Source organism: Anthonomus grandis, chromosome 19 (genome assembly GCF_022605725.1).
Source record: "Anthonomus grandis grandis chromosome 19, icAntGran1.3, whole genome shotgun sequence".
Classification (NCBI taxonomy): Eukaryota; Metazoa; Arthropoda; class Insecta; order Coleoptera; family Curculionidae; genus Anthonomus; species Anthonomus grandis.
The window spans coordinates 9,192,858-9,202,751 of record NC_065564.1 but is presented as its reverse complement, the minus strand read 5'-3'; the positions used below and the strand labels follow the sequence as shown (position 1 = coordinate 9,202,751).

Genomic DNA, 9,894 nt, shown 5'->3' with positions numbered 1-9,894 from the left:
ATACAGGAAATACTCTCACGATAATAGTATTTGGCAACTGCGCTCGTTATTTACGTTTGGATGGTGTGCGCCTTTCGTGCAGTGTTAATATTAAAAAAATTAAGGATGTTTTGATTGAGTGGTTTCAGCAGTGCATTTTTTTATACAATATTATAATTAAAAACTCCCTTTTTGGTAAAAAATGATAAAGAAGATCTGGGGCCGTATTTTCGAAACCATGCGAGAATCTTCGAATGCGAACAAAGTCGAGCGGCAAAATTCGCACACGAATTAAAAAGTGCATTTTTGAACAGCATTCGATATTTCATTCGCATGCGAACATGAAATGTAGTGGCAACGTAGCAAAGTCGAGTGCTATTGGAGGCCGTGTCACCCGGGATGAAGACGATAACGATTTTTTAACCTAACCTAAAATTTAAATTTAAAAACATCAAGGAATTTTGAGGTTTTTTCATGGCATTTCTTGGGTTTTTGCGAATTGACTTTTTTTTTAATGAATTCAAAAAATAAAAAATATTGCGGTTTTGTGTCGAGTGAGCGAAAGAAAGAACTAATTTCATTTATGGAAGAGCACCCGGAATTAAAGTCGGGCAATTTCACCCAAAATTTTTCGGCTAAAACTGCACAAGCCTTATATAAAACTAGTGGATAGATTACACAGTCTCAGGAGCACATAAAGATCACATCATCGTAATATGCTTAATCATTCTATCGTAATAGGCTTGCTTAATTTATATAATTTATTAAATTAAGCATCTGCATACATTTCAAATGGGTCAAGAAATGAAGAGTACATCCTATTCCTTCTATCTGCCAGAGTTTTAGTCTCTTCCAGTGCATCGACCACGTTTCTTTGCACAAGATTGTTTAATCTTGCCATTTGATTATTGCTATTTTTTTTTTCAATAAACAATAAAAAAACACTACGAAAATACTTAACCAACTCACAAATTAAAAAAAAAATAAAGCTAGTTTAAAATCAAAACAAGACAAGTGGCAGAATCGCACGCGAACTTGAAATTCGAATGGTATATACCCATTCGATCCACCGCATGCGAAAAAGTTCGCATACGAAGCGGTCGAAAATACGAATATCAATTTTTCGTGCGAAATCCTCTAATTTCGTATGCGAATCAAAGTCGAATGGTTTCAAAAATACGGCCCCTGAAGTGGGTCACATATATTGGGAAAAAGTAAATTCAAATCGTTGCTTTCACGGGCGAGTGATTAGGTGCCAATTTTGTGATCCTTCGAGGTTATAATATAAAAGACAACATATGTGTGAAGTTCTCTATTGGGCAAATTAGCATGCTGTCAAAATAAATTTAATATGGCCACTATTGAAATAAAACGCGCTCGTTGAATTATCTGTACAGACTGACTTTATTTCAGTGGCGGCTCCTTCTTAGGGTCAATTGGTCAATGACCCCCCTAAAATAATCTCATAAAAATACTAATTTTATTAAAAATATCTTTTATCTAAAACTTCACTGTGAATTATAAAATTCTCTGCATTGGCAAAACAAATAAATATAGTACCAACGTCGCGCCTCGCGCTCATCACACAAGCCCGTGGCTGGAGCGTATTTTAAATTGTCCCTATACAGTTCTTAAGGCTTATGGAGAAATGCATGTAAAATAGAACAAAGAGGGCAGATTCGCATTTCGTGAGCAGGAGTGAGAGTCACCTTTCAGTCCTATATCTCTAATGTAGTCGTAGTCGACGGCCCGACTGGATGAATGTTTTGTTTTAGTTAGTGGTTTGCCGCCCGCACTTTGACGGTATTGCATATATCGCGGCGCGTGTTTACATTTCGTAATTTATTTTTGTGACTATTATTGGATTTTTTTTTCTGATTGAAAAAAAACAAGATTCGAAATAATTGCCTTAAAATCTGCTGGAACATTAAATTATGAACGGCGCACACAGGCGAAATTCGGGGAAAAGCCGGCCATAAATCGGAAATACCAACTTCCCAATTAAGGCCTATTCTGAGTATAATTCAATTATCTAGTTACCTGGGTATAATAAACAATTACCCTTTTGTTTTTCGTCTTGTCACTTGCAGAAATATTTTAGTTGAAAGTTGATGTTCGTGGAGACTATTTCATTGTGATTCAAAAGCGCCTGTAAAAAGTAGTCATTTAAATTTAGTTTTTCGGCAAAGTGTGGGTGAAAATTTTGTAAAGCAGCAATGGAGCCTATTGCTAGTGGTAAGTAGAATATTAAAAATATTTCTTTACTTTTTTTTATTACTGATTTTTTGGTTAACAGTTAATTTTTTTTTAAAAATTTAAATTTCTGATCTTCTGCTAAACTAAAAGTATGATTTCGCGTAATTTCCCGAATTTAAATTAGTTTTAAATTATTGCTTAATAAGTCCTTTGTAAGATCCAATCTTAAGTTGCTGCGATAATTTGCGATCTTGACGAAAAAATATTTTTAAAGATTTGTAGTCCGGGTCCAAATTCGTATAAAATGCTATTGCAGGTCCGAAACGCAAGAAATAATTTTCTGCTACTAACTTGAAGAATAAATTAATTTTTATAAAATAAAACATCATTTAATAGAAAATTTAATATAGAAATAAAAAAATTGCCATATGGGTTTAAAATTCAATATGGCAACCAATTTTAAATGGCAAAATCTTATGAAAAATAATTAACAAAATTACTTATTATTTCAGGGACAGCAACAAAATCTGCTTGGTTTAAAAGAAGCCAACTTGTCAGTTGGTTAGGAATTTGTCAGTCCAAGAAAAGAATGGAGCAGTGCCGTTATTTGGCAGAAAAAGTGACCTCTACCATGCGAGTTGAACGCTTGTCAGAAGAGTCTTCAAGAGTCATATATAAATTCATCGAGAAATATGACACAAAATGGTCATCAGCATCAAGAAATAAAACTGCATTTGAAAATAAAAATCCAGATTGGTTAAATATTGAGTTGGAATTTTCTTCTGAAATGAATGAAGCTCAACCAGCCGAAATGCAGGATACAACTCTATCGAGTAGAGGGAGGCCATTCACTGGATTTTTAGATTTATGTGACCGATCAAAAAGAAGAAAAACTGAACAGATGCGAGCAGATCGAAGCCCTGAAGAACTAACATTTGCTGCTCAAATGAAGTTTAGGTCCGAAGGTAAACTGGATGAAGCAGATGTGTTAAAAAATGTTGCATTCTCATCACCAACCCGTGCATCAAAATATAAAAAATCTCTTGAAAAAGAATGTGAAATACCATTTTCAGCGGACGAAGCCTTATCGCTTTTTGTAGAGGCTACATTGACAAAATTTCAATACAATCTTATAAGAAATTCGGCAAAAAGCCACAAAAGGTCAACTCTTTATCCTAATTATGAGTCAATAACTGCCGCAAAAAAAAGGTGCTACCCAGAAAACCTAAACATTTCTGAGGATGTTGCTGAAGTGCCTCTTCAAAGTTTGCTGGATCATACATCTTTAAGGTTATTTGAGTCCCTAAAAGAAGTTTTAAATTCTTTAAACCAAAAAAAATATAATAATTTAAATTTAATTTGCAAATGGGGGTGTGACGGGAGTTCTGGGATGAGTCAATACAAACAGCAGTTTGCAGAGTCCAATATTTCAGATGCTAATATCTTTTTAACATCAATGGTACCAATTCAGCTCATTAACGGTGATCCGAAATCAAAAGATAAGTTTGTAATCTGGGAAAATCCCAAAACTTCCTCCACACGACTCTGTAGACCTCTTAGAGTCCAGTTTAGGCATGAAACAACAGAGTTATCAGTGAGAGAAAAGCAATATTTTGACCAACAAATTTCAGATTTGCAACCAACAAAGCTTGATATTCAAGGAAACAATGTATTTTTAAAACACATTTTATATTTTACAATGATAGATGGCAAATTGTGTAATGCTGTTACTGAAAATACTTCAACTCAGAGATGCTATTTGTGTAATCTAACATCCAAAGATTTTAACAATATCGATAAGGTTTTAAAACAGAAAATTGCTGACGAATCTAGATTTCAATTTGGTTTGTCATCTTTACATGCTTGGATTCGTTTTTTTGAGTGTTTGCTGCATCTATCTTATAAGATGGAATTTAAGCAATGGCAAGCGCGAGGCCAGGAAAACAAAGAAAAACTTGCAAATGCCAAAAAACGAATCCAAGACTTATTTTTTAAAGAAATTGGACTATTGGTTGACCGACCAAAACCTGGTTTTGGAAGTACTAATGACGGCAACACTGCTCGCCGTTTTTTTGAGAATGCTGCTAAAGCTTCGGAAATTACAGACATCAATCAAGAAGAGTAATTTTATTAACAATTTCTAGTGGTTTTCATATTAAAATCGATAGTTTTAAGGATTACTGTCATGATACGGCCAGAAAATTTGTAGAATTGTATCCGTGGTACAATATGCCAACTTCCGTGCATAAAATCTTAATGCACAGTTCTGATATAATATCATATTTTTTGGTTCCAATTGGGCAACTTGGCGAAGAAGCCCAGGAATCAAAAAATAAAGATAATAAAAGATTCAGAGAATTTCATGCACGGAAGTTTTCAAGAAAACAAAACATGAAAGATATATTTTGTAATCTCTTAATATCTTCTGATCCTTTAATCTCCAATATGAAAAAATCATCTGCTAAAAAGCTTAAACAGTACCCTTTAGAAGTTTTGGCATTTTTGATGAACCAACAATTTCTGCTGATTTTAATTATTATTAAGATAGGTTAGGCTTTACTATTATTACAAAGTTATTGTTAAGTAAGCTCTGTATATACTTTACATACTTAAATATATTACTCTTAACATGTATTTTAATTGCTTATTTTTACACACAAAGCAAAGGTTACTTATAAAATTAAATAGCACAAAAACAAACAAATCACATTTTCTTATGATTAAATATGTTTGTGGTTCATATCAGCACTACTACTATTTATGGCCGGCTTTTCCCCGATTTTCGCCTGTGTGCGGCGCCTTGAGAAAATGGAAAGTGGTCGACCAAAACCAAATATGAATTTAAAACAAACAACAAGGATGGAATGATAATGTTTGGATGGTAAAGATATTTTAAAGAATCAATGTACAATTTGTGTGATTGGATTTCTGGCTGCAGTGTGAGAAATGCATTTTTTTGCTACCCGTGTTTATTGTTTTCGAATGACGCTGTATGGGCGAAAAATGGAGTAACTGACATTAAGCATTTAAAAGTGAAAATTACAAAGCATGCTTCTTCCACTACTCATATAAATTCATTAATGAGCTACGCAAGTTTAGGACGTGTTAACATAAGACAGCAACTTGATAGTGTATATCGTAAATCTGTGCATGACTTTAATGAATCGGTTTCTAAAAATAGGTATATTTTAAACAAACTAATCGACTGTGTAAAATTTTGCGGAGTTTTCGAAATTGCATTGCGCGGTCATGACGAAAGTAACAGCTCCAATAATCCTGGTATTTTTCTGGGCCTTATCGATTTTGTTTCTGAACTGGATTTAATGTTTAAAGAACATATTGAAAAAAGTACATTATTTAACGGAACATCAAAAAAACAATTCAGAACGATATTTTAGAATCAATGTTAGCCATTGTATATACTCATATAATTAAGGAGATTGGCCAGACAAATTTTGTGGCAATTCAAGTAGATGAGACCACAGACAGCTCCAATAAAACGCAGATGATTGTCATATTGCGACATGTATTAACTGGTATTGTACATGAAAGATTTTGGAAATTGGTTAACCCTTCAGGTACCACAGCACAACATTTAACTAATGTATGTAAAATACGCTTTAAAATGTGGTTTATTACCTGTCAGAGTTGTTCTTAGCCAATGGGTCTACAATGCAAATTCACTCAACAGTCATCCTTCTTATATTGTTATACTCTATTTCAGAAGTGTGTAGAGCAATAAAACCTCATTAGGTATGCAAAAGTGGTACCTGGTGATCCACCAATATTTTATGCCACTACCTTAGTTGGGTATTAGTTTCAATGTAAAATTCTTTCTTTTCATTGATTGCAGGTAGTGCCACCCGGTTTTGGGTCAATTTATGAGTTTTGCCCATTGTTACCCACTGATAAACATTGAAAACGGTTCGCCAAAGGCGTGCAACTGGGACTTCTTTTTTACCTTATAATTAATGTACTTAAATGCTATTTTATTTTAGAAAGTTACTTTTGTTTAAATGGAATAATATATTTTTTTTCACAAATTTATTGAACATAATATGTAGAGTAAAACAGTTGAAAATGTCACTTTTGGATCTGGCACTTTTTGAACAGTGTATAACAATTTTAAATTATAATAGATTGTAGTCTTCTTCGTCATCTGACGAACTGTCATCACCTCTTGACATTATAATTAAAGGATCGACTGTCTGATCGATGAGGTTGTTAAAATCCCACATTTTGTCCTCTTGCTTAATTACATGCTGGACTGCTTTTCGCCAATTCTCTGGTGTCGCTTCCGTAATGGCTTGATCAAACAGTAGCTTAACATTTTTCATTTTAAAAGTCGTGTTTTGTCTTGCTACAAATCCTTTTACCTGCGCCCATATCAGTTCCATAGGATTTAGTTCGCAATGATATGGCGGTAAGCGCAGTACAGTTATATTATATTTTTCGGCTATATCTTCCACGGCGTATTTCATGAAACGAGTTTTGTGTAAGTTTGCTATTGCCAGCAGTTCTTTTTTTATCAAATTTGCTTCAAACGCAATACCTTTTGCAGTCAGCCAATCGATAATTTCTTGCTTTCTCCAACTTGAAGTTGGCGTCTTCTCTATTCGCCGTGAATGATAGCTTGCGTTATCCATAACCACCACCGAATTAGCCGGAAGAAATTTTATCATTTCACCAAAATAGTCCTCGAAAACGTCTGAGTTCATGTCTTCATGGTAATCTCCTGTGCGAGTCGACTCAAAGGTTAGCAGACCTTCTTTTAAAAATCCCTCTTCGCTTCCAATATGTGTGATTATAAGTCTTTTTCCTTTTCCCGAAGGTACTTTAATACCCGTAGACAGGCCTTCTATGAAAGCTTGGCGAGCACTGGTTATATTTTTGTCTTGCCACATTTTTTGGACTATATAACCTTCGTTAATCCACGTCTCATCAAGATAAAAAACTTTCTTTTGCTCCCTGCGGTACTGCTTGATACTTCTCAAGTATTGTCGTCTCCAACAAACAATTTCGTCGCTCTCCAGTAAAACTGCTTTGCGGTTATGCTTTTCCCAGGCAAAATCCATATTTTTTAAAGTTTTCCATAAAAGTTTTCTACTTATCAACAGAATACTGTCATCTCGGCCAAGCTCCATTAAAATTTTGTCTAGGGTGGGTATTTCCTTTTAAAATATAAAAGAGTGAACTTTTCTTCGAATTATACATTTAGCATTTTCATCAAGGACTTTTGTAGGTCGTTCTGGCTTTTGCTTGGGAGATTCCACTTGACCTGCTACTTTTCTTTCCCGCAACAATTTGAAAATGGTGGACTTTCCAATTCCACTCATTCAAGAACATTTTTCAACAATTTCTTGCACAGTAAAACTAGGGTAATCGTGTTTTATGCAATCATGTACATTTAAAATAATAACTTTTTCACTTAGCGATAGTGGAGAATTTTTAGTACATCTTTTCGTTGGACTGAATACCTCCATTTTTTAAATATTGGGATAATAATATTGTGATTACACTACAGCGTAGCAGTGACTACTAACGTTTAAAATATGATTTAAAAGTATTTATAGTCTGTATATATTACCTGACCCCATTTTTGCATGTTACAAAGCGTTAAAAGGTAGGTACCTATACAAAAGGATTAAAAGTATTTATTTAGTATTTAATCTCTTTCAAAATAAAGGCATTTAATCCGTGAAAATTAAATTCATAAATATTATAAGTACCTGCGCCTATGAACTACCACGAAATGTAGCCAAACAAAACGGAATTCCCCAGTTTATTGCTCTATACACTTCTGAAATAGAGTATAGACATAAACTCGAACATCACATAAAAATAATAAAAAAAAAACAATATTTACTGTTCTGTCAACTTTTGGCAATAATAAAATATACTCACCGGGGAACTTCCGTTCCCTTGCATCATCTTAGTCAACATCAATTTACACAATGTCACATTTCAATATATATATATGTCAAACATGTTATCTTCCTTTATTTGACGACTAGCTAGTGTCACCTAAAATAGTAAGGGCTTCCCCAGACGCTCCACTGCCGCTAAACAGTAAGCATCTCAACGAATTAGACAAAGGATATATTTCTACTATATCCTTTTGTTTATTCGTGTCAATCGAGCCTCAGGTAAGGCCCCCAGTCTTACCAGACAGCACTCGAGGAATTGCGCATCGTTCCTAATTGAACAGAGGCTTTCACACCTACTTGTGCGGGCATCTTCAAGATGCGCAAACAGATCTGTACAAACTTCTCATAATGGCCACATATCTACTCAAGATCAACTATTTCTCACATATTCACCACTATTAAATTTAGCAGCCTGGTTTAATCAGTAAACACAACTCTTTTTCCAACACACCACCTTACACACATTTCTCTCAAACGTTGCTTTCTGACTGACTGGCCAATTAATATTTTTGGGTGTCCTCCTGACTCAATGAATATTAGAGATCTTTAGCATTATACGTTATTTTAAATATATCAAGTTATTAATTGATTATGGAATTAATTAAATTGAGATGGAATTATTATAGATCATTAAAAAAGAGTTTTGTTTTAAATGAGAATACATATATTAAAATATAAAATAAAAAAATATATAATATAATAAAATGATAAAAATAAAATATGTTTTACAGTTATTTGAGCTAGTTATTTTTTTTGTAACATTTTATTTATCAACCAATATATAAAGCACTTGTTTACGAACTTGGGTGTTTTTATTTATCGGATCATTACAGAAACAATTGATCCTGAATCAGGTGATGTATTTAAACCAGAAGTTATAACTGAATATAACAGAAATAAATCAGGAGAATACTGTATCAAGTAGATCAGTTTAAAAGCATTTATTCTGTATCCAGAATCACTTGCAGGTGGCCTATGACAGTATTTTTTTCAGTCCTCAATATTGCAGGTATAAACGGCTTTGTCATATTTAGATCCAACAGTCTGGATACAAAAGACCCAAGGCGATTATATCTGAAATGTTTGGCAGAACAGCTTGCTTGTACGAGTAAAACCTCACATGATGCGACGTGTAACACAAACATTACCATATCTTCTAAGCTTGCAAATTAAACAATATTCAAACCTACCTTTGACAGAAAAACTAGATATAACAGAACCGGAGGTACCTTAATCCAGACCGAAATGTTCTCACTGTCCAAGAAAGAAAAACCGCAAGATCAGTTCGAAATGTGCTAAGTGCCTAAGAGCAATTTGTAAAGAAAATATTATTACTTATTGCACGGAATGTGTAAAATCTGACTCTGACTAAAAATAAGTTTGCAGTATGTAAGATTTCCATTTATATTTTGTGTCAGTTTTTAAGTTTAAGTTTTTAAATTAGGTTAGTTCAGGTTTAATCCTAAACATTTTTGCCCGAGCATTTCGACTTTGTGTTAATTTTTTGTTGCATTTTATGTACCAAAATTCTTTTAATTTTGAAAATAAAATATTTTGTTAGTAACCAAATTATATTTATTTTGCCCAATGATATATTTTTTAGGCAAATATGGCGTGAGAAGTATAAGTGAGCATAGTGCACACCTGAGAGTAATGGTGCTATTTTGGGACCCGCAGGGTTAATAATGTTTTGTTTTATATGTTAGGATTCACAAATAAGACACTAGTATTTGTATTATTCCTTTGCTGTTTTTTTATTACAAATCCTACAATAATAAACAAAAAGCATCAA

At 33.5% G+C, this 9,894-nt stretch overlaps 1 protein-coding gene across 1 annotated transcript; it reads left to right on the top strand.

Annotated features, from left to right (window-relative positions):
* The first annotated feature begins 1,340 nt into the window (after positions 1 to 1,340).
* LOC126747535 (uncharacterized) lies at positions 1,341 to 4,719 on the top strand. The gene is made up of 2 exons (XM_050456254.1): positions 1,341 to 2,214; positions 2,688 to 4,719. The coding sequence occupies exons 1-2, from the start codon at positions 2,196 to 2,198 to the stop codon at positions 4,298 to 4,300; spliced, it is 1,632 nt and encodes a 543-aa protein (XP_050312211.1). The 5' UTR covers positions 1,341 to 2,195; the 3' UTR covers positions 4,301 to 4,719.
* The last annotated feature ends 5,175 nt before the right edge of the window (positions 4,720 to 9,894 follow it).